Source organism: Procambarus clarkii, chromosome 44 (assembly GCF_040958095.1).
Source record: "Procambarus clarkii isolate CNS0578487 chromosome 44, FALCON_Pclarkii_2.0, whole genome shotgun sequence".
Lineage (NCBI taxonomy): Eukaryota > Metazoa > Arthropoda > Malacostraca > Decapoda > Cambaridae > Procambarus > Procambarus clarkii.
This window is the reverse complement of record NC_091193.1, coordinates 22,588,542-22,613,969: the sequence shown is the minus strand read 5'-3', so window position 1 is coordinate 22,613,969 and position 25,428 is coordinate 22,588,542. Positions and strand designations below refer to the sequence as shown.

Genomic DNA, 25,428 nt, shown 5'->3' with positions numbered 1-25,428 from the left:
ATACATTAACAGCAAGCACACGTCTATACCTCAGATGGTTAAGTATAGGTTATCCTCGGGTTATGGTCTTAAACGACACCTTGGCGCTGATTAAGGCAGATTCTTAAACACAAAATCCTCAAATGTTTAGTATTTTTGTTGTTTTTAGATTCAGCTACTAGGAACAAAAAGTTCCAAGTAACACGGGCTATGGTGAGCCCGTAGTGGACTTACCTGGCACAGGAGCGGTGCTGTAACTGTGAATAAAATATTTAGTATCTCGTGCGTCCTTATGTGCATTATTAATTATACTCAGTGTATTCCCAATTTTTTCAAGCAAACTTTAACACCGCAGATTTCCTTTCCAGTAGCATTAAACAAGGAGGATAATTATATATAGAAATAGAATATATACTTTATTCTGTCAATAAAATTGGTTAGTCTGGCTTATTTGATACGACTTTGAGCACAATTTTTTAATTAAAAATAAATACAAATTAATACATTACAATTATTTAAAGAATCCAAAGCCCTATATATTGATTCATCTAAGTATATTACACTGTTTAAAGTAGTACAATTTAACCTGCTGAAGTTCCATCTTAGGGCAGACCATATACACCAGACGGAGCAGCGGCGCCTGATGTTCCGCTCACGCCTCCGCCAACAATACCACTGCCGCCGCCAACGCTGCCACCGCTACTGCCGATGAGCTCACCGCCGCCCTCAGAGGCGGTGTTGAGGGCAGACTGGAGGTCCCCACCGCTGGGTAAAGACGGGTTCTCGCCCTCAGCATAGTTGACGAAGTACACCTCGGGAGCTGGCTGTTCAGGTCCTGGTGCGTGAATAACCTTATGGTCATGATGAGGCCGCTTGTTGAGGACGTACACCACGTTCCTCTGTTGTGGAGGAGGAACCACAATCGGTTCTTGGCTCAGAAGTTCCTCTGGGAATTGGATGAGTAAAATGTTGTCCTCAACCCTTGGAGGAGGAACGTTTGGTCTTGGACCAATGATCGGGGTTGCTGAAGGGACTTTGTACAGGAACAGGTTTCGGGTGACCTGAGGAGTTACACAGCTGCCGTCCACATGCCGGACCTGTCCTTGGCCACAGCTGACCACAGAGCTAGAGAACTGTGAACCACCGATGGATCCTGCACCGCCTGCAAATGATCCTACACCGCCTCCAAATGATCCTGCACCGCCTCCAAAGGATCCGAAACCAGCAGATGAGCTGCCGATGGAGAAGCCTTGGCCAGAGGGCGCTGGTAGACTGTAGGTCTGACGCAAGTCAGCCGCGGCCGCTGCCAACACACACGACAATATCTGAAGAGTAATTCAGTGAAGTTGAATTCTTACCTAAAAGAAAACCCTCAGTAACTACGGTGATGCTAGAGTTACTGCACTGAATAATAATTATATTTATAATAAAAATTAATGTCGTACAATTAGATTGTATGAATTACCTAATTAATTTGTATAGAAGATTGATTCCGAGGTGTAAATAAAAATATGCATTAATAATACAGTCGGTCTCTTACAGTCAGTCATATTCTTAGCTCTCAAATCTCAGACATATGCATTATTACCAGTCTTACAAGAGTCTGCAACCCGCGCTACCTTACTGTATATAAAACTCTCAGTAATACCGTTGTCATTTGAAAGGGTATACGGAAGATAAGATAGGCTAGCTTCTACAGTGACATATAACACTTTCGCCGTTGTAGATCTCCAGGAAAAAAACGCTTAAAATTTAAAATATTATTTTTCTTTGTATTAGAGTTTTGTAGTTAACTCTGGAAACTTCAATTAGGAAGTGATTCTTGGATCACCAGGCCTAGGAATGGATGTCACATGTCCTGTGAGCATTACTTATTGCTCCTTCGACTGTTACAGCAGTGCTACAACAGCACTTGTCTGGCTGGGACCAGGCCGCTACAGCTGCCCTTGTCTTGCTGAGACCAGTGCTACTGCAGCACTTGTCTGGCTGGGACCAGGCCGCTACAGCTGCACTTGTCTTGCTGAGACCAGTGCTACTGCAGCACTTGTCTGGCTGGGACCAGGCCGCTACAGCTGCACTTGTCTTGCTGAGACCAGGCCGCTACAGCTGCACTTGTCTGGCTGGGACCAGGCCGCTACAGCTGCACTTGTCTGGTTGGGACCAGGCCGCTACAGCTGCACTTGTCTGGCTGGGACCAGGCCGCTACAGCTGCACTTGTCTGGCTGGGACCAGGCCGCTACAGCTGCACTTGTCTGGCTGGGACCAGGCCGCTACAGCTGCACTTGTCTGGCTGGGACCAGGCCGCTACAGCTGCGTTTGTCTGGCTGGGACCAGGCCGCTACAGCTGCACTTGTCTGGCTGGGACCAGGCCGCTACAGCTGCACTTGTCTGCATCCCGATTAACTGTCCGGGTTTCTGGAGATTATCACTGGTTGCTCGTATGGTCACACTGAGAGAGAAGAGAGGCAACTCACCAGAAGCTTCATGGTGGAGTGTGATGTCTGTCTGGTTCTTCCCTCCTTATATACTGCCTCTGCTGGCCTCACAGAGACTTGCATGTGTCCTTCATTGATGGTTCCTCCCCTTCCCTCCTCTCGCTTTAGTAATCTCACCTGACACTCACAAGGGACCAAGTGTCAATACCCCCCAGTGGGCAGCCACCACCGCGTACTTTCGCTGGCCAGCCATCTTATTTTCCAAGAATTTAATTTTGTATACGCACTGTTCAATTAGGGAAGCATTGGCATAAAATATATGTTGGATGACATGATTGATATGTCTTAAATATAATGAAAAGTGAAATTAGTTATTAATACAGCTGGCACGTATTATTCTGGTCAGATGTCCAGTGTCCCTCTAGTGATTGTCTCTTGTCTAGTCCCTCTTGTGACGGTCAACTGCTAGTGGAGCAACACAGTGACCACACCTCTAGGAGGCCTGGTCGACGACTGGGCCGCGGGGACGCTAAGCCCCGGAAGCACCTCAAGGTAACCTCAAGGTAAGGTAACCTGTGGCAGCGTAACATTCAAATGTCTCGTCTTACACTTCAGTGTGATTTTAGATCGTGTTAACATTGGAGTACCTTCTACCAACTGTTCCCCAAATTTGTTAAATGATTATTATAGAGGTGTGAAGGCAGTTGTTGTGTTAATCAAACATTATGGTATAAAACATTACTCTCATTTATATGCAACAATGATCATGTAAACCCTTATATATTTATTTCAAGGTTTACCATATCAAGGTTAAAATATCAACCTTGATATCTCCTTGATATCTCCTTGATATAATTATTTTAACCACAAACATCAAATGCAACATTAATTTATATAAAATTTTAGTATTAACTTGGGGTTTGTGTTTAATTATCAATGTATTATCTCCTACAGGAGATAATACATTGATTAATTAAACCCAAATTAATATTCAGCCAGTGTTATTTGATGTAGCTGTATTCCTGTACATACTTGTACGTGCCCGGCACTGTAGCCTCCCGGGTGACTCTAGCCTAGCGCCTCTGAATTAACAGTGGCGACGATTTTGCCATAAATGTCAATAAAAACTTTCATAAAAACTCGTAAAACCCCTTTAGCAGCCTTTGAGCACATCTCCCTCTACCCTCTGCACCTCTAATAAAAAGTTCTCTATATTAAATTTAAATTTTTATTTTTATTTGTTGTATAATATTATAATTAATTAATTAAGTATAGTAATTAAATATGTTGTAAATGAAAGACAACATTAAGTGGGACCAATGTAACGAAAGAATAATTTTCATATAGTTATAATTTATTTCTGTAAGAATAAATTTTGTAATTGTAAATTAAGTTAAGGAAACTATCAACTCTATTTATGGTAATATTACAGTGAAATGTTGTAAAATTAAGAATACCATTATTGTGCAAAATTTTGGCTACAGATTTTATATATGGATAGAATGTTGAATCATTTTAGTTTTTCGATGAAAGAAAGAATAATGCAACGAATGGCGTTTAAAATGTATGTGATATTAAATATTGTTCACATATAACTATATAAAATATGAACAACTGTGCCGTTGAGTTGAGAGAGTACATATGGTACTAGCCCAGTGGACGTTGACGGTACTAGCCTAGTGGACGTTGACGGTACTAGCCCAGTGGACGTTGATGGTACTAGCCCAGTGGACGTTGACGGTACTAGCCCAGTGGACGTTGACGGTACTAGCCCAGTGGACGTTGACGGTACTAGCCCAGTGGACGTTGACGGTACTAGCCCAGTGGACGTTGACGGTACTAGCCTAGTGGACGTTGACGGTACTAGCCTAGTGGACGTTGACGGTACTAGCCTAGTGGACGTTGACGGTGCTAGCCTAGTGGACGTTGACGGTACTAGCCTAGTGGACGTTGACGGTACTAGCCCAGTGGACGTTGACGGTACTAGCCCAGTGGACGTTGACGGTACTAGCCCAGTGGACGTTGACGGTACTAGCCTAGTGGACGTTGACGGTACTAGCCTAGTGGACGTTGACGGTACTAGCCTAGTGGACGTTGACGGTACTAGCCCAGTGGACGTTGACGGTACTAGCCTAGTGGACGTTGACGGTACTAGCCTAGTGGACGTTGACGGTACTAGCCTAGTGGACGTTGACGGTACTAGCCCAGTGGACGTTGACGGTACTAGCCTAGTGGACGCTGACAGTATTAGGATACAGACCGAAACGCAACCCGACCTGAGGGTTCGATCTGAAAACCGTAAGCAAACAGCACATGTTTGAGGAGTAGTCAACAGCAGCGTTCCCAGGCGCCTGATTCTATATACAACTGGAAATGTTGAACTGCCCATCTTAGTTAACTTAGCCAAGCGTGGCATAAACACACATCGTGCATTCCCCTGAATGTCGGTGATCGTAGGCCAAGACACTACGATTACCATTCGGTGAAAGTAGTCATTCCGTTATTTTGCGTCGTAACATGTTGACACTAGCTGGTCATGATACCTGGTGACGGTCTGGATGTGTGTTGAAATAGTGTAATCTTTCATTGAGACGAACTTCAAGATGTTCCACGACCAAAGACCACATTCACTCCAAACATCTACCAGTCTCCTCGACATTATTACACTTGACCTGTCATCATCCAACATGGAATATATAATGTTATGTCTGCCAATTTGAGTGTACTCTACCACTCCTTCCGAACATGCTAAAGCGAAACTCGTCATTTTGCTACATGTGTCAAGTCCATTAAATATATAAAATGAAGAGTTAATTTTTCGATTTCCTTTACTAGTGAACAAGAAAAATTAAATGTAGATTCAAGGTAGAATAATTGATCCGGTATTAAATTGTTATTAAATAACTATTATTAAATTGACCTTTTGGTCACATTTATTTACAAGTGTTTACAAAAACGACTGCTTCCAAAATGTGTACTCACCCATTTGTACTCACCTATTTGTGCCTGCAGGATCGAGCATTGGCTCTTGGATCCCGCCTTTCTAGCCATCGGTTGTTTACATAATGACTCCTGTCCCATTTCCCTGTCATATCTAGTTTTAAAACTCTGAATAGAGTTTGCTTCCACAACCTGCTCCTTCAGTGCATTCCATTTTGCCACTACTCTCACGCGAAAAGAAAACTTACTAACATCTCTGTGACTCATCTGAGTTTCCAGGTTCCACCCATGTCTCCTCGTTCTGTTAATATTACGTGTGAATCTTTCATCTATTTCCACTTTGTCAATCCCCCTGAGTATTTTAAACGATCCTATCATATCCCCCCCCCCCTCTCTCCCTTCTTTTTTTCTAGTGTCGTAACGTGTGTGTGTGTGTGTGTGTGTGTGTGAGAGAGAGAGAAGCGTCAACAACAGCTTCACCAGTCCTGTGGGTCTCCGGGGTGGCGACCCAACGCTGCCACACAATAGGCTGGAGGAGCCCCGGTTACCACCTTGTCCTCTCACCTGCAGGTCATGACTGGTCGTTCGTGTAACAATGAGATAAATTACTCAGGATTATAAGGCAAGACCTAAATTCCTATATACTAATTCAGCACAGATTTGCCCAGTCTGAAAAGACCTCATTGGCATAACAATTGGGAGGTCAACGGAGCATCAAGGCGAAGGAGCACAATCACTTTTCACTCAAGACGTAAAATGAGTAAGAAGCTAAGTGTTTGGTCTAAGCAGTTAAGACATCGAGGGCCAGTGGGCTTCCCAGGCGTCACATAGGACTGGACAGAGGGCTGTCTGGCGTCGCATAGGACTGAACAGAGGGCCGTCTGGCGTCACATATGATAGGACAGGGCCGTCTGGCGTCACATTGGACCGGACAGAGGGTCGCCCAGGTATCATAATTACCAATTAAAGGCCGGCCTTGGCGTCACAAATCACCAATCATAGGGATGCCTCAGTGGCATAAAGCACTGCAAACACGGTCGTCTGATGTCACACAGCACCGGACAAAGGGCCAGATTCGCACCGGTTAACATCGAAGCGAGGAAATGTTAAACATTTTAATTTAGGAGGGAAAGAAGTTTGCTTTAAATTACTATTCCTTGAAACGTCCAAGTTCTCATTTGGTAAGTTCCCTGACTGACAACAGAAGAGAAAATGTAAATATTTTAGATACACTTTCGGAAATGTTAATTACAATATACGTGGGTACAGTATTTGTCGTTTGCTGGCCACAGAAAGAAAAAAAGAAAAAATATTTTTGAATCATCCTTTTATTGTAAAATTTACGAATTGGGTTGTGATATGGTACCAGTGGTTAGTAAAGATAGTATTTATTAAAACAAAAAAATGTGTTTCATTAATTGACGTAAGAAATTTTTATTAGTAGAAGCACCCGTAAGACTCCTATACATCTTCTGATAAATTGAAGTACAGGTTGTGTTTACCACAACCTGTCCTCAGGCCAGGCTTGTTAAAGCATCTGCTGCCTCCCAAAAGTATTCATTTTAACGTATTGTGCATTAAAAATAGATATGTTCTCATTTAAATTAATGCTATTTTATATTAAAGTTCTAAGTATAGCAAGACATAGGTGTTTAAGTTCTATTTGCGATTATTTGTATTTGAAGTACGTGGGTGAAGCATTTTCAGCGTTGTGGTTCGAACGGAGGGGATCAGCGAAGCATGGTTCGAGAAATCATCAGTCGTAAGTCGTGTTTAAACCGTTTTTCATTCATAAATAAGGGGTTTGGCGGCTGGATTATGGAGCATTTGGCTCTCGTTAGTGACGAGGGGCTGGTTTACCAACACACGACCCAGGGCGGCTAACACACGACCCAAGGCGAAGAACACAACCCAGAGCGTCCAACACACACACACACGGCCCAGGGGTCAGATTTACGAAGCAGTTACGGAAGTACTTACGAACCTGTACATCTTTCCTCAATCTTTGACGGTTTTGGTTACATTTATTGAACAGTTTAAAATCATGAAACTTCCCAATTAACCGTTGTTATTGTTATAAACAGCCTCCTGGTGCTTCGGAGCTCATTAACTGTTTAATAATTGTAAACAAAGCCGTCAAAGAATGAGAAAAGATGTACAGGTTCGTAAGTGCTTGCGTAACTGCTTCGTGAATCTGGTAAATCTGGCCTGTGGGCGGCCGGCACACAGCCCTGGGCGGCAAACGCACGACCCAAGGCGAACAACACAACCCAGAGCGTCCAACACACACGGCCCAGAGCGTCGGTCCAAAGCGGCCATCATACGGTCCACTAGAGTGGCCAACATACGGTCCACTACGGTGGCCATCATACGGCCCACTAGAGTGGCCAACATACGGTCCACTAGAGTGGCCAACATACGGTCCACTACGGTGGCCATCATACGGCCCACTAGAGTGGCCAACATACGGTCCACTACGGTGGCCATCATACGGCCCACTAGAGTGGCCAACATACGGCCCACTAGAGTGGCCAACATACGGTCCACTACGGTGGCCATCATACGGCCCACTAGAGTGGCCAACATACGGTCCACTACGGTGGCCAACATACGGTCCACTAGAGTGGCCAACATACGGTCCACTAGAGTGGCCAACATACGGTCCACTAGAGTGGCCAACATACGGTCCACTACGGTGGCCAACATACAGCCGAGGGCGGCCATGTTGACACCACCTGGAAAGCTGCCCACCAGTAACCTCAAGACCGGATTAACCCTTTGTGGGCTTGGCGCCAAACGGACGTGCGGGCCGCCATATACGGAAATACTGTAATGTAAATTGTTAAGAAACCTTTCAAAAAAATTATCTTAAAGAATATTGCGTGGAAATTTGTGTATATAAGCACACTTTGTACTAAAAAATCGAATAAGGCACTTATGATTCACGCAATGAACTTGACGCAGTAAGGGTATATAACTTGGCGTCGGGCCCAAGTTTGGCGGACAAATTTTAGTGGAAATACTTGTTTTCAGCGTTCATACTCGCAACTCTAAACCCTCGCAAACCAAACGTTTTAAACAAGAAAGCTTTTGTTGTGAAGGAACGGGATTTTTATGTTGTCATTCGAGTACATGTTTCGAGCATTGCAAAACACAAATAAATAGGTTTTGTTTTTTAAATTCTCTCTATGAGTCCAATTGTTTAAGTGCATGAGTCTGTGAGTCCAGTTGTCGAAGTATATGAGTCTGTGAGTCCAGTTGTGTAAGTACATGAGTCTGTGAGTCCAGTTGTCTAAGTATATGAGTCTGTGATTCCAGTTGTCGAAGTATATGAGTCTGTGAGTCCAGTTGTCTAAGTATATGAGTCTGTGAGTCCAGTTGTCTAAGTACATGAGTCTGTGAGTCCAGTTGTCTAAGTATATGAGTCTGTGATTCCAGTTGTCGAAGTATATGAGTCTGTGAGTCCAGTTGTCTAAGTATATGAGTCTGTGAGTCCAGTTGTCTAAGTAAATGCGTCAAGGAGTTCAGTTGTGTAAATACATGCATCTGTGAGTCCGTGTATGTGAGGCTTCTGTAAGTCCATGTGACTGATTCCATGCTTCTATGTGTCCGTATATCTAAATATATGTGTTTTGGGTGCGTGTGTCTATGTTTCTGTGTGACTGGGTCAATGTGTTTGTGAGTCCATGTGTTTGAGTTCTTGCGTTTATGAGTCTCATGCATTTACGAGCCCGTTTGTCTAAGTCAATGCGTCTGTAAAGCCTTGGGACTGAGTATACTAGACGAGAGTACGTGCGTCTGAGACGAGAGTATGCGCGTCTGAGTCAATGAATCTGTGCCTCTGTGAGATGTTAATAATAATAATAATAATCTGTGAGTCCGAGTTCCAGCAGCTTCTAAAATTGTCTGTTCAATTTACAGTAGATTTCACATTTTTCGGCTTCGTTCAGTTCATATGGTTTGTATGATGCTTAAGGATCTTTCCGTTATATTGTTATTGAAGTGTCTACGCTCACCGATCGGTAATAATACCAGTAAATACTATGTTTCTATCAGCATGTTTTTGGGTGTCCTGGACCTCAATAGTGAGTTGGAACCCAGAGCCCCGGCGCCGTTGTGAACCCAATACTGGGTTACCAAGAAAGGCTCCAATGTAAAATGGAGTGAGAAGTGAACTAAAACCCGAGAAATTGTAAAGACACCTTCTTGTTTCTGAGTAACAAGTCAAACTCCAATACTTAATTAATGGCATAACTCCGGTGCTAGTTAATGCCAGAAACAAACATGAGTGGAAACGTAGGAAGGTATTTCCTTCTGCCTCACTTAATCTGTGATACCTATTCCAGTTGACCAGACCACACACTAGAAGGTGAAGGGACGACGACGTTTCAGTCCGTCCTGGACCATTCTCAATCGACTTGAAAATGGTCCAGGACAGACCGAAACGTCGTCGTCCCTTCACCTTCTAGTGTGTGGTCTGGTCAACATTCTTCAGCCACGTTATTGTGACTCATCGCCTGCATCTATTCCAGATCCGTTTCTGCTCTTCTTAGTAAGACGTAAAGACTAGTTAACACAGATAATGCCGACTGCTACTCTGATAGTGATGAATAAACTGATGAGTGTTATAAATAGACTAAGCCTAGCACAATAGAACCACAAACAGTGTGATGTGTCTATGAGGAAATGTTGAGGGTGTGCGATAAGGTGCATCTCCTACACTGAGACAGCGATGCTGAGAAGACGATAGGCTTGCCATTTCAGTGGAGAGACAACTTGCACATGTTCTGAGAAGTACAGTATATTAAAGCAAGAGATTTAATAATCAAAAGATGCTTATTGTGTTTATTTCAGAGTAAACATCCTGTGGTAATTTGTAAGATTTAATTATGAAGTACTGACGATCCATTATTAATACAAAAGTATTTTAAAATATGTTTAATATAATTATAATATAAAATATTTGTACTAGGTTCGAGTTCACATCAAGAAATAATACAGCTCTTGGCATGGGAATTACACTGAAGAAGATAGGACGCAGACACGCTGGCAACGTCAATCTAAGAAGCACAACAGTACCGTCTCTCCTCTTGAACTTCCAGAAGGCAGCTCTCTCTCTCTCTCTCTCTCTCTCTCTCTCTCTCTCTCTCTCTCTCTCTCTCTCTCTCTCTCTCTCTCACTCTCACTCTCTCTCTCTCTCTCTCTCTCTAAATATACATATATATATAATTTTTTTTATTAATTGAACTAATTAATTATTTCTATATGGAAGAAGAACAGATCAAGTGTTATTAACATAGCCGTAGGAGAATACCACCAACACTCTTCACTCAAATCCTTAGCTATATTATATTCCTTTATTCGTGCAGATATATTTGGAATAATTTACAAAGAAAGATTTTTTTCTCGAGAAAATGCTGTGATGCAAGTCTTAACATGATAAACTTAAGACACTCGAATGACAGAAATAAACCTTTGTTCAGCCCATTAGTACGTGCGTGTAAACTATTGAATTTAAGATCCACAAATGAATTAATCATTTTCAAGTTCTTAATTTTGAGCATATAATATATTACCTGTAACTGTTGTCCAATCTTTAGGACTATGAGACATATGAAGAACAGATTATATTATTTGCGCAAGGAAAACTTATATACAAAATATTTGTATATCATTTTATTAAGGGATTTGAGTTTATCAACTAATAAATACAAGTTAGATCTTTTAATATTAAGAATCTCTCTCTCTCTCTGTATGTATATATATATATATATATATATATATATATATATATATATATATATATATATATATATATATATATATATATATATATATATACATACAGAGAGAGAGATAGTATAAAACTAGGCTATATTATTTATCATTCGAGATAATGATTGTCGTTGACTGTGACTGGATCTTGACGGTTTGCAGTCTTGACGCCAATGTGAGATGTGTCTCAGGGCAGACCGTACACACCTGACGGAGCAGACACGCCGGGCACGCTGACACCATCGGTAATAGCACCACCTGGAACGCCAGCGCTGCCACCGCTGCTGCCGATGAGCTCACCGCCGCCCTCAGAGGCGGTGTTGAGGGCCGACTGGAGGTCCCCACCGCTGGGTAAAGACGGGTTCTCGCCCTCAGCATAGTTGACGAAGTACACCTCGGGAGCTGGCTGTTCAGGTCCTGGTGCGTGAATAACCTTATGGTCATGATGAGGCCGCTTGTTGAGGACGTACACCACGTTCCTCTGTTGTGGAGGAGGAACCACAATCGGTTCTTGGCTCAGAAGTTCCTCTGGGAATTGGATGAGTAAAATGTTGTCCTCAACCCTTGGAGGAGGAACGTTTGGTCTTGGACCAATGATCGGGGTTGCTGAAGGGACTTTGTACAGGAACAGGTTTCGGGTGACCTGAGGAGTTACACAGCTGCCGTCCACATGCCGGACCTGTCCTTGGCCACAGCTGACCACAGAGCTAGAGAACTGTGAACCACCGATGGATCCTGCACCGCCTCCAAATGATCCTACACCGCCTCCAAATGATCCTGCACCGCCTCCAAATGATCCTGCACCGCCTCCAAAGGATCCTGCACCGCCTCCAATGGATCCGAAACCAGCAGATGAGCTGCCGATGGAGAAGCCTTGGCCAGAGGGCGCTGGTAGACTGTAGGTCTGACGCAAGTCAGCCGCGGCCGCTGCCAACACACACGACAATATCTGCAAAGTAATTGGAACATGTTTGAAATGCTGAGGTCATCACCAAAGACGCTGGTTCTAGTTTAACCATAATATGTATGTGCAATATTGCACACAATTGAACTGAATTTATAGCAGCAGAATAAAACTTAAATATTAATAAGTACGATTGCAAAATTACCCCTGGTTGATTATTATTATTATTAAAAATAGAATGCATTACATGTTTGTAAATGTTTTTGTACACATTGCAACTAGTTACTAGTTTTACAAATTATACTTCCTAGTGCTACTAGCGCTACACATTATACCTCCTACCTTGAGGTTACCTTGAGGTTACCTTGAGGTGCTTCCGGGGCTCAGCGTCCCCGCGGCCCGGTCGTCGACCAGGCCTCCTGGTTGCTGGACTCCTAGTGCTACTAGCGCTACACATTATACCTCCTAGTTCTACTAGCGCTACACATTATCATAACTTGTGTTATGAGCCCTACTCATCGCAACAAGTGTTACCAGTCCTCCACATCATCACAAATAGTGTTTCCAAAAATCATTATAACCTTTCAGAAATAACATTATCAAGCAATACATGAATAATTTGTGCAGTTTGATCTTTACTACGGACATTTGTATGCCACAACTACAGTGTTGGAAGTTCTGTGTTCTGTAAGTTCCGTCTCAGGATATTTTCTTGAAGAACTCCTGATATTTGCATCACCAGGCCTATTGTGTGTTTCACATTCCTGAGTTATGTCTTGTGAGAAAAACACTTATTTCTCCACATGTGACTTGGCAGCTACAACAGCACCTCTCTGGCTACGACAAGTGCAGCACTTTTGTGGCTGTAAACAGTGCTACAATAGCCCTTGTCTGGCTGGGACCAGTACTACCACAGCACTTGTCAAGCACAACCCACAGCGCTATTAAAACAGTACTTGTCTGGCTGGGACCAGACCGCTACAGCTGCAATTGTCTGGCTGGTACCAGACCGCTACAGCTGCACTTGTCTGGCTGGTACCAGACCGCTACAGCTGCACTTGTCTGGCTGGGACCAGGCCGCTACAGCTGCACTTGTCTGGCTGGGACCAGGCCGCTACAGCTGAAATTGTTTGGCTGGTACCAGACCGCTACAGCTGCACTTGTCTGGCTGGTACCAGACCGTTACAGCTGCACTTGTCTGGCTGGTACCAGACCGCTACAGCTGCACTTGTCTGGCTGGGACCAGGCCGCTACAGCTGCACTTGTCTGGCTGGGACCAGGCCGCTACAGCTGCACTTGTCTGGCTGGGACCAGGCCGCTACAGCTGCACTTGTCTGGCTGGGACCAGACCGCTACAGCTGCACTTGTCTGGCTGGGACCAGGCCGTTACAGCAGCACTTGTCTGGCTGGGACCAGGCCGTTACAGCAGCACTTGTCTGGCTGGGACCAGTCCGCTACAGCTGCACTTGTCTGGCTGGGACCAGACCGCTACAGCTGCACTTGTCTGGCTGGGACCAGACCGCTACAGCTGCACTTGTCTGGCTGGGACCAGGCCGTTACAGCAGCACTTGTCTGGCTGGGACCAGGCCGTTACAGCAGCACTTGTCTGGCTGGGACCAGGCCGCTACAGCTGCACTTGTCTGGCTGGGACCAGACCGCTACAGCTGCACTTGTCTGGCTGGGACCAGGCCGCTACAGCTGCACTTGTCTGCATCCCGATTAACTGTCCGGGTTTCTGGAGATTATCACTGGTTGCTCGTATGGTCACACTGAGAGAGAAGAGAGGCAACTCACCAGAAGCTTCATGGTGGAGTGTGATGTCTGTCTGGTTCTTCCCTCCTTATATACTGCCTCTGCTGGCCTCACAGAGACTTGCATGTGTCCTTCATTGATGGTTCCTCCCCTTCCCTCCTCTCGCTTTAGTAATCTCACCTGACACTCACAAGGGACCAAGTGTCAATACCCCCCAGTGGGCAGCCACCACCGCGTACTTTCGCTGGCCAGCCATCTTATTTTCCAAGAATTTTATATATTTATTATGTAAATATCGAAGGCTTTTCTATTTCATGTATTTTCCACAAAATAATGTTGGTATATGACAAGATATTAATTAGAAGTAGCGTTAGTTAATGCTACCGTTGTGTAGTATGCTGGCGAGTGATGGATCACCTCCCGCCCTCCCCCTACTCCTCGCCTCATAAATGTCTTTTCCTTTTCTTATCATTTTTTCCAATACGAATTTTAAATTTGCTGACGTCGTTGTACTTCTAATGACTACTCTGACAGGTATATATTTTCACTGGCATTTGCATTACAAATACGGTTGGTGATTGTGGCACCGGACGGTGAAGGAATTGACAGTGTTTAGCTTTACCGCTACTCTATGTGGATGGATCCTAACCTCGCCCCGCTCTCTTGATACAAGATAACCTCTCACAATAGTCTAATATAACAAACCCTCTACTTTGAATTATAGATAAAGTCATTTAATAGTCTAATACAGCGTACCCTGTACGTTGGGCCCATCAACAGAAAGCAAAACTAATTACTAAAGAAACAGTGGTGTCCATCTCTTGGTGAGGTGTCCAGGAGCTGTGCCGACCACAACCAGCACAACCACATACAGCAGCCTATCCTAACTTCATCTATCAGCCTGCATTAGTCCCGGTTAAAACGAAAACAAAATGGCAATGAACGATCAGGGTCATTTAGGTATAATAAATGTCATTTATGTATTAATAAACATGTCGAATGTATTATTAATATCTATATATGAGCCTAAGCGTTTTATTTATTTGTCATTTATACATGTTATAATACTGTAAATGTGTTTACATGTGGCTTCGTTTCTCAGCATATCGTAGTGGGCCAATATGCCGCCGCCTATTTAACTCAAGCTCTCATCTTCTCTTACAACAATGTCCAGAATTTTGCCATAAATATTAACAAAAACTTTTTACAAGAGCACATAAAACCAATTTAGCGGTCTTCGTGCCTACCTCCCTCACCTGTGCTTCTTCTATGTAAAATATAATTAATGCAAATTTGAGTCATTTCAATTGCTATGATGCTCTGGGAATGTGTGATACTGGCACCAGGGGAAATTACTGTATATGGCTGCAGGATAGTGCAATGCTGTAATGAACCGCTAAATGTTTAGTATATTTGGCGAAAATGGCACAAAAGCTTTAGTGGTAGCCCTAGCAGCGCTGCCTCAAAGTTGTTAATAATATGGAAATGTTTAACTTCCCAACTATATTTGTCAACTTTTAAGGTGCGCAGCTCCTAGTGGTAGCCGCTCGTACTAGCAACTCTCAGGGCGGCTCACCTCTATATGTGAGCTAATATTTACTTCACACTAAAAATAGGTAGAATAATTTATACCTATTAATCACATTAAAATACAAAATGTTAAAGAATAATAATAACATTTATAACTTTTCTATAAACTTGCATATCAAATTATCAGCACTTTTCTAATTTAATATTTTACCGACTGTTCTTTTGTGTAAACTAAATATATTAAAAGTATCCAAACATTTGTGAGTAAAGTTTTGAATATGAAAATATATTAGATATGTTACCAAAGAGCTAATGAACAGAGAGCTAGGACTGGTCTTAATTAAGTATTACATATTGAAGAGGAATTCTGGTAATTTGTACTATTGCAAAATCAATCTTAAATCACTAAAAACTAATTATTTTATTATATTTAGTTTCTTTGATAGGTGCAATTATGAGTAAAATTGGTCCATTATGTAGTAAGCAAAAATGGTCAAGTACGCTGGGAAAAAATGTATTCAGGTGTGTATGAATTAAGATGGTCAGATGAGTAATGAGTAAATACTGTTAGAGGTGTAATTAGTTAAGAAAGTCAGCTATGTAATGATTTAAGATTGTCAGGTTTGTAATGATCAAAAGTAGTCAACTGTGTAATGAGAAAAGATGGTCAGGTATGTAATGATCAAAGATAGTCAGCTGTGTAATGAGTAAAGATGGGAACTACATGGATATTCGTGTTGTATTTACATTATCATGCACCACCATGACAGATGCATATATGAAAGTCTGCCCCTAGATAGCGCTCATCTTGAAAGTGGCATATTTACTTGAATTTACCAGAAGGACTACCATCTTTAGTGGCCTCGAAACCTAAACCCTTGGAACGTCCACAGTGCCAACCCTTCAATCCGGATTGGTCACCTTCCACCATTGTTGCAATTGCACTTGTACAAAATTGTGAATTGGGGCACCAAGGCGGAAGGCCAGAGTTGCAGACGTAAGTGTTGCTAGAAGAAGTGCCCTGCATGGGGGGCACGCACGGCTGAGAAATGGGTCATCTCCTATTGTGGCGTTGCAGCACAGTGCAATGACAAAGTTATTCTCTCCGCCAATGGGCTTTCCCAGTTGGATTAATTTTATTAATTTTGTTGTCAGGTCTGGTCTAGTTGTGAGGCTGCAAGAGCATCCAACTAATTGTATCTTTTAACAAAGGAAATGAAGTTATGCTTTGAATTATTGGAATGTATAACTTTTTAACCCATTATCCTTATTCAACATATGAAAAAGTATAACTAGTGAATTATTTAAAGAAATTAATACTTTGGTAAAAATAAAAAAAAAATTGTCAGGAATATTCACGCATTTTTAAAGGACAAAAATATTCTCTGTTATTTCATACGAAATCTCAGCAAATCTTCTTGTCAATAATCTTATTAAGAATAATGGATAAAAGACAAATTTCTAATGATTCGACATATAATAACTATTACATCGCTGTAATAAGTGCCATGGTTTCTCACTGTTGGGGACACGAAACCTGTTAGGCTTATCGAGGTCCCAAGGCCGACTGACCATTCCCAGGATTCAGCCCTAAGATATATATATTATTATCGCGAACATTCTCTTTTACAGATATGGATGAGAGAGAGATAACTAATTGTGCTTTGAGACAAGTGAAGCGTTATCAGCCAACTTAGAGACAAGTGAAGCGTTATCAGCCAACTTACAGACAAGTGAAGTGTTATCAGCCAACTTAGAGACAAGTGAAGCATTATCAGCCAACTTAAAGACAAGTGAAGCATTATCAGCCAACTTAGAGACGAGTGAAGCATTATCAGCAAACTTAGAGACGAGTGAAGCATTATCAGCAAACTTGTTTACCTGAATGAGCAAAATCCTCATCGCATTTTGACGTATAATTTCCCTAAGAAGCAAAAACTGATGTATTAAAAATGATGCGTCTTGTTGCGAAATTGACGTGATGCCCCGTTTTCTGCTGGCGAGTTCTCGGGTTGGTTAAGTTTGGCCACCTTTGTACAACAGTTTCGTGAGGTTGGGAACGCTGGGGAGAGCGGACTGCACAACAGCTTCACCAGTCGTGTGGGTCTCCGGGGTGGCGACCCAACGCTGCCACACAATAGGCTGGAGGAGCCCGGTTACCACCTTGTCCTCTCACCTGCAGGTCATGACTGGTCGTTCGTTTAACAATGAGAGAAATTACTCAGGATTATAAGGCAAGACCTAAATTGCTATGTACTAATTCAGTACAGATTTGCCTAGTCTGAAAAGACCTCATTGGCATAACAATTGGGAGGTCAACGGAGCATCAAGGCGAAGGAGCACAATCACTTTTCACTCAAGACGTAAAATGAGTAAGAAGCTAAGTGTTTGGTCTGGCAGGTTGAGACACTCGAGGTCTCATTGGTATTGTTACCCGACAGAAGACTTTCCTGGCGCTACAAATACTGGGCAGAAGGTCGCCCTGGCGTCGAACAGGACCAGACACAGGGCTGCCCTGTCGTCACGAGTTAATGTAAAATTATGTGACCAAATTCGTCTTTAGGGTGAGTCTTTTTGAGCTAGTAAATAGTTTTGGAAATTTAAAAAGGCATATATACATCGCCTTTTAGTGTGGCAGAACCCTCGAGCCATAGCAGTTACGCGAATGACGCTTGACATTCTCTTACTGTAATTCATTTTGTATTACGTTGAGATATGGATATCTCAACGTAATATGGATATGGTTCTGAATCAATAATGTGTGACATTAATTGTAAATTTCGTGCTTCATTTGTTAATGTATAATTTTTGTATGGCGAAATATCACTGAAATTCCAGAGAATATTCCTGCAGGGAATGCCCAACCACTTGGGCTGGACGGTAGAGCGATGGTCTCGCTTCATGCAGGTCAGCGTTCAATCCCCTATCGTCGAAGTGGTTGGGCACCATTCCTTCCCCCCCATCCCAAATGCTTATCATGACCCCCCTTCAAGTGCTATATAGTCATAATGGCTTGACGCTTTTCCCTGATAATTCCCTCCCTCCTGCAGGGTGTGCTAACTGCACATGCCACGGAATAGGTAGGACCTGCTAGCTCCTAGAGAGCTTCACCTCGATTACCACCTGGAAAAAATCTGATGAAAAAGGAAGCCCCAAGAAGCCTGCTAATGCAGGGGTTTTCTAGACACCTTCTTTAAGAGAGAATGAAATCTCTACCCTCTATGTTTTATGCTTACATAAATTATGTAATAATAAATTTATATTTATTATTTAATATATTTATATTTAAAAATTTATGTCATACGCAGGCAGGAGCGGCGGAGCGGTTGCCTTATGGAGATACGGTACTTAAACGGTCTCGACCTCTCAGATAAGCGGCGATATACCTTCCTGTCTCACTCGATCTGCGATATCGGCTCCACGTCCAAAAATGGTTTAATCAATAATCATTGTTCGTTCCCTGCACTAAAGACGGACAGCGTGTTCTGGGTGACGCCTGGTCCGTGAGCATAGAGCCATATTTGTGTTTTTGTGTTGCCTGAACTATGAGTGCATGCAGGCAGCTCTTCCCTTGTTGGACCTCAGCCCATTAATGAATACTTGTCAAAACTGAAGGTGATGTTGACTATGCTGAATTGCAATTTATGATGGTTATCACTTTGTCACCATTGATGAAGGTTGTTGTATCAACAATGATGATAGTGATGTCTACTGTAGTCGCAGACTTCAGCCATCCCTTTGGAAAATGGTTCATTATTAATGAACAATTACAAAATCATTGTGCTGAACAATTTTATAGCTAAATGTTATCAAATTCGTGCTATCCCAAATGCAACGTTTTTGGTTAAATGTGCGATTAATGACCAACCATAGATATTTAAGATTTACGTGTCGATAAGTAGATGTCCAGCCTATTTCATGTATATTTTCAGAGCTGTTAGTTATGACAAAAACTCTTTTTATGAATGATGTAAAAGTTTCATGTTAGGTTCATCATATATTAGGCAATAAAACTCGTCTTATGAATCAAATGTAAATAAATGTTTACGGAGACACAATGGCAACGTGAGTCTTGGCACGATTACTGGCAGCTGTCTTGTCTTGCAATTTTCAGAAAGAATTAGATGCGGAACACGAAAGATGACGGTGAGTGTGACGGGATGTTAACACAGCCACGTTGACTAGGTCTGTGTCACACGGTGCGAGGAAGAATGTTTTCTAAAGATTTAATGTTTATTTCTTCCTTATATTCCTTCCAGCTGCATGTACAGCAGCTTTCTTCTGCACAACGCTAAGTGAATGATATTTACATGTCTGAAGACCTTGTTCAAGCGGAGCTTCATTCATGTCATTCTTTTTAATCACTGAAAAGAATGATATGAATTCTTCATTCTATTTAGCCGTAGCAGCAACAGTGTGTGTATATATATATATATATATATATATATATATATATATATATATATATATATATATATATATATATATATATATATAGCATCTGTATCACCATTTTCGTGATGACGTTTGATGAAAATTCTAAACACTCACAAAGCTGAAATCATATAAATGTGAATCAAGGAATTAAACCAGAAAGCGAAATTGTTTACTTGTCCTAGGAACGATGTAACATATAGGTAATACATGAGGGTAAGGTGCCAATGTGTGAAGGGCAAGGTGACAATACAGGGAGGGCAAGGTAACAATACAGGGAGGGCAAGGTAACAATACAGGGAGGGCAAGGTAACAATACAGGGAGGGCAAGGTAACAATACAGGGAGGGCAAGGTAACAATACAGGGAGGGGCAGGTAACAATACAGGGAGGGCAAGGTAACAATACAGGGAGGGCAAGGTAACAATACAGGGAGGGCAAGGTAACAATACAGGGAGGGCAAGGTAACAATACAGGGAGGGCAAGGTAACAATACAGGGAGGGCAAGGTGACAATACAGGGAGGGGCAGGTAACAATACAGGGAGGGCAAGGTAACAATACAGGGAGGGCAAGGTAACAATACAGGGAGGGCAAGGTAACAATACAGGGAGGGCAAGGTAACAATACAGGGAGGGCAAGGTAACAATACAGGGAGGGCAAGGTGACAATACAGGGAGGGGCAGGTAACAATACAGGGAGGGCAAGGTAACAATACAGGGAGGGCAAGGTGACAATACAGGGAGGGCAAGGTAACAATACAGGGAGGGCAAGGTAACAATACAGGGAGGGCAAGGTGACAATACAGGGAGGGCAAGGTAACAATACAGGGAGGGCAAGGTGACAATACAGGGAGGGGCAGGTAACAATACAGGGAGGGCAAGGTGACAATACAGGGAGGGGCAGGTAACAATACAGGGAGGGCAAGGTAACAATACAGGGAGGGCAAGGTAACAATACAGGGAGGGCAAGGTAACAATACAGGGAGGGCAAGGTGACAATACAGGGAGGGGCAGGTAACAATACAGGGAGGGCAAGGTAACAATACAGGGAGGGCAAGGTGACAATACAGGGAGGGGCAGGTAACAATACAGGGAGGGCAAGGTAACAATACAGGGAGGGCAAGGTGACAATACAGGGAGGGCAAGGTAACAATACAGGGAGGGCAAGGTGACAATACAGGGAGGGGCAGGTAACAATACAGGGAGGGCAAGGTGACAATACAGGGAGGGGCAGGTAACAATACAGGGAGGGCAAGGTGACAATACAGGGAGGGGCAGGTAACAATACAGGGAGGGCAAGGTGACAATACAGGGAGGGCAAGGTGACAATACAGGGAGGGGCAGGTAACAATACAGGGAGGGCAAGGTAACAATACAGGGAGGGCAAGGTGACAATACAGGGAGGGCAAGGTAACAATACAGGGAGGGCAAGGTGACAATACAGGGAGGGGCAGGTAACAATACAGGGAGGGCAAGGTGACAATACAGGGAGGGGCAGGTAACAATACAGGGAGGGCAAGGTGACAATACAGGGAGGGCAAGGTAACAATACAGGGAGGGGCAGGTAACAATACAGGGAGGGCAAGGTGACAATACAGGGAGGGCAAGGTGACAATACAGGGAGGGGCAGGTAACAATACAGGGAGGGCAAGGTAACAATACAGGGAGGGCAAGGTGACAATACAGGGAGGGGCAGGTAACAATACAGGGAGGGGCAGGTAACAATACAGGGAGGGCAAGGTGACAATACAGGGAGGGCAAGGTAACAATACAGGGAGGGCAAGGTGACAATACAGGGAGGGCAAGGTGACAATACAGGGAGGGCAAGGTGACAATACAGGGAGGGCAAGGTGACAATACAGGGAGGGCAAGGTGACAATACAGGGAGGGCAAGGTAACAATACAGGGAGGGCAAGGTGACAATACAGGGAGGGCAAGGTGACAATACAGGGAGGGCAAGGTAACAATACAGGGAGGGCAAGGTGACAATACAGGGAGGGCAAGGTAACAATACAGGGAGGGCAAGGTAACAATACAGGGAGGGCAAGGTAACAATACAGGGAGGGCAAGGTGACAATACAGGGAGGGCAAGGTAACAATACAGGGAGGGGCAGGTAACAATACAGGGAGGGGCAGGTAACAATACAGGGAGGGCAAGGTGACAATACAGGGAGGGCAAGGTAACAATACAGGGAGGGCAAGGTAACAATACAGGGAGGGGCAGGTAACAATACAGGGAGGGCAAGGTAACAATACAGGGAGGGCAAGGTAACAATACAGGGAGGGCAAGGTGACAATACAGGGAGGGCAAGGTGACAATACAGGGAGGGCAAGGTAACAATACAGGGAGGGCAAGGTGACAATACAGGGAGGGGCAGGTAACAATACAGGGAGGGCAAGGTAACAATACAGGGAGGGCAAGGTAACAATACAGGGAGGGGCAGGTAACAATACAGGGAGGGCAAGGTAACAATACAGGGAGGGCAAGGTGACAATACAGGGAGGGCAAGGTAACAATACAGGGAGGGCAAGGTAACAATACAGGGAGGGCAAGGTGACAATACAGGGAGGGCAAGGTAACAATACAGGGAGGGCAAGGTGACAATACAGGGAGGGCAAGGTGACAATACAGGGAGGGCAAGGTGACAATACAGGGAGGGCAAGGTGACAATACAGGGAGGGCAAGGTGACAATACAGGGAGGGCAAGGTAACAATACAGGGAGGGCAAGGTGACAATACAGGGAGGGCAAGGTGACAATACAGGGAGGGCAAGGTAACAGTCGGGTCTGCTTGCCCATAGTTCTCAGGAAGGCATCAGTATAGTCACTATAACATAGCAATAAAGGCAGACTTTGTTCCTACAAGCAGTAAGCACAAGTTGTGTTCGTGTTGAGCGAGTGTGTTAAAGTATAATGTTCTATATTTTAAAACACTCATCAAGTGTAAATACTAGTAAGCTGTAATGTAATTATAGCTAAGATCACTATATTAACGTAATATCCTAACAATGCATAGAATTCATATTCTGTTTTCTGAAAAACTGTGAGCGTATTCCATCAAGTATGTACGAGTCTTCAGTTTTCTAACTTTCTGATGAACACATAATGTTCAACCCGTCCTTCTAATAGCACGTCGCATTTTGACGTATACTTTCCAAAAACTGTCATACTAGAAAATGGTAGCGGCTCGCGAAATTTACATAATGTCCCGTTTTCTGTTTTTGAGTGCTCAGGTAAGTTAGAATAAGGCACTTTAATACGACAGATTCTTGACTCTGGCGAGAACGGGCAGAAATATTAGGAGACAGACCTGCAAAGAACAATTACAATATACTGTAGGATATTTATACAAAATATTGATATATATATTTTATTAAGAGAGCTAATCAACTTTAAATAATATTCCATATTATAATATAATTAGAGGGAAGAAGATAAGCACAAGCAGCTGTTGTTGACACTGAGTAGGTCTCAGAGGCTTCCGTCCATGATACGTGTGAGACGTGTCTTAAGGCACACCGTACACGCCAGACGGAGCCGAGACGCTAGAGGTGCTGCCAATGTTAACGAAACCATCATCCCTAACAGCGCCACCGAGATCTCCACCGCTGCTGCCGATGAGCTCACCGCCGCCCTCAGAGGCGGTGTTGAGGGCCGACTGGAGGTCCCCACCGCTGGGTAAAGACGGGTTCTCGCCCTCAGCATAGTTGACGAAGTACACCTCGGGAGCTGGCTGTTCAGGTCCTGGTGCGTGAATAACCTTATGGTCATGATGAGGCCGCTTGTTGAGGACGTACACCACGTTCCTCTGTTGTGGAGGAGGAACCACAATCGGTTCTTGGCTCAGAAGTTCCTCTGGGTATTGGATGAATAAAATGTTGTCCTCAACCCTTGGAGGAGGAACGTTTGGTCTTGGACCAATGATCGGGGTTGCTGAAGGGACTTTGTACAGGAACAGGTTTCGGGTGACCTGAGGAGTTACACAGCTGCCGTCCACATGCCGGACCTGTCCTTGGCCACAGCTGACCACAGAGCTAGAGAACTGTGAACCACCGATGGATCCTGCACCGCCTCCAAATGATCCTGCACCGCCTCCAAAGGATCCTGCACCGCCTCCAAAGGATCCTGCACCGCCTCCAAAGGATCCTGCACCGCCTCCAAAGGATCCGAAACCAGCAGATGAGCTGCCGATGGAGAAGCCTTGGCCAGAGGGCGCTGGTAGACTGTAGGTCTGACGCAAGTCAGCCGCGGCCGCTGCCAACACACACGACAATATCTGAAGAGTAATGGGAATATGTTAGATATATATATATATATATAATATAAATAAAAAGAGGATGTAAAATTACAAGTATATTGCCAACAACGTCATGGAACGACCTAGTAAACACAACACCTCATACTCTCACGTTCTACAAACATGACACAATATATTTATCATAATTCTTTCAAGTTGTGTAACTTCATTTACAAGATAATATTTCCATCAAAAAACAAGGCATGTTAATATTCTTGTTCATTCAGCCACTATATTGAGCTATCACCATCACTTGTGCGTCAAAGTAACTGGATACTGTTTGCCGGTTTAGAATACAGTTAACCACTTCTCGGACTCCTACACATTTCGTTAACATGCCACAGACTAATACGCCGCGCATTATCTGGCCACGAACACTCAATTTCGTTTCTAAGCTAAATTTCTTAAGCACACAACACATTTTTCTTGCTGATTCGGTGGGATGAGAGCACTACGAGAGGCTTCGTGCTTCAGCAACACTTTGTATCATCCCGGGTAACTGTCCAGGATCCTGGAGACACGGAGAGAGAGAAGCAACTCACCAGGAGCTTCATGGTGGAGTGTATTGCTCATCTCGATCCTTGCCTCCTTATATACTGCCTCACCTGACCTCACAAAGACGTGCATGTGTCCTTCATTGATAGCCATCCTCTTGCCTCCTCCTGCTCCTCTCACTTCACTAGACCCACACCAGAACAAGAGCCAGGACCCCTTACCCGGATCCCTCCCCCGCTGGCCGCCGCCACCGTCTACTTTCGCTGGTACTGTCGAGCTGACCTCGTACATGTTTTATTGCCGAAATCTCGGAGTTCGCAATTATGCTCAATAATTTCTGCCAGCTTCTGCTTGTGTTGTACACCTTTCACCTTCCACACATTTAACATTTTCTCTTATTTGGTTTTACATAATAAAGGCTTTCAGAAACTTGCACCATAGACCTAACAGACCATTTGGTGAGGATCAACTGTTTGGTTCCTGTTGGAGGGTCCTGCTTGGTTCCTGTTGGAGGGGTTCTGTTTGGTTCCTACTGGAGGGTCCTGCTTGGTTCCTGTTGGAGGGTCCTGCTTGGTTCCTGTTGGAGGGGTTCTGTTTGGTTCCTGTTGGAGGGGTTCTGTTTGGTTCCTGTTGGAGGGGTCCTGCTTGGTTCCTGTTGGAAGGGCCCTGCTTGGCTCCTGTTGAGGGGGTCCTACTTGGTTCCTACTGGAGGGTTCTGTTTGGTTCCTGTTGAAGGGGTCCTACCTGGCTCCTGCTGGATGGTCCTGCCTGTGTCTTGCTGGTGGGTGCTGGTTGGCCGCTGCTGAAGGGTCCTGCATCAACACTGAACTCACTAGCGTTTTTGCACTCTTTAACCCTGTATTTGCTATAAGACCATTGGTGTTTAAC

General features: G+C 43.8%; 2 protein-coding genes across 2 annotated transcripts; both read right to left on the bottom strand.

Moving 5' to 3' along the window:
- Positions 1 to 377: 377 nt before the first annotated feature.
- Positions 378 to 8,078, bottom strand: LOC123745165 (uncharacterized). The gene is made up of 2 exons (XM_069300370.1): positions 7,703 to 8,078; positions 378 to 1,318 (listed from the first exon to the last, which is right to left on the bottom strand). The coding sequence occupies exons 1-2, from the start codon at positions 8,076 to 8,078 to the stop codon at positions 582 to 584; spliced, it is 1,113 nt and encodes a 370-aa protein (XP_069156471.1). The 3' UTR covers positions 378 to 581.
- Positions 8,079 to 11,220: 3,142 nt separating this feature from the next.
- LOC123745164 (keratin, type I cytoskeletal 9-like) lies at positions 11,221 to 24,042 on the bottom strand (the record flags this gene model as incomplete). Its single annotated transcript, XM_069300369.1, has 4 exons — positions 11,221 to 12,078; positions 17,047 to 17,196; positions 18,974 to 19,051; positions 23,266 to 24,042. Coding segments are annotated over 4 exons (1,767 nt in total), but the record flags the coding sequence as incomplete, so codon positions are not given.
- Between the last annotated feature and the right edge of the window lie 1,386 nt (positions 24,043 to 25,428).

Coding starts and splice junctions, on each gene's coding strand:
- LOC123745165 (XM_069300370.1), bottom strand. CDS start 8,078: ATGGCCGCCCTCGGCTGTATGTTGGCCACCGTAGTGGACCGTATGTTG. Junction 1,319..7,702: donor GATGGCCACCGTAGTGGACC/GTATGTTGGCCA, acceptor TTCAACTTCACT/GAATTACTCTTCAGATATTG.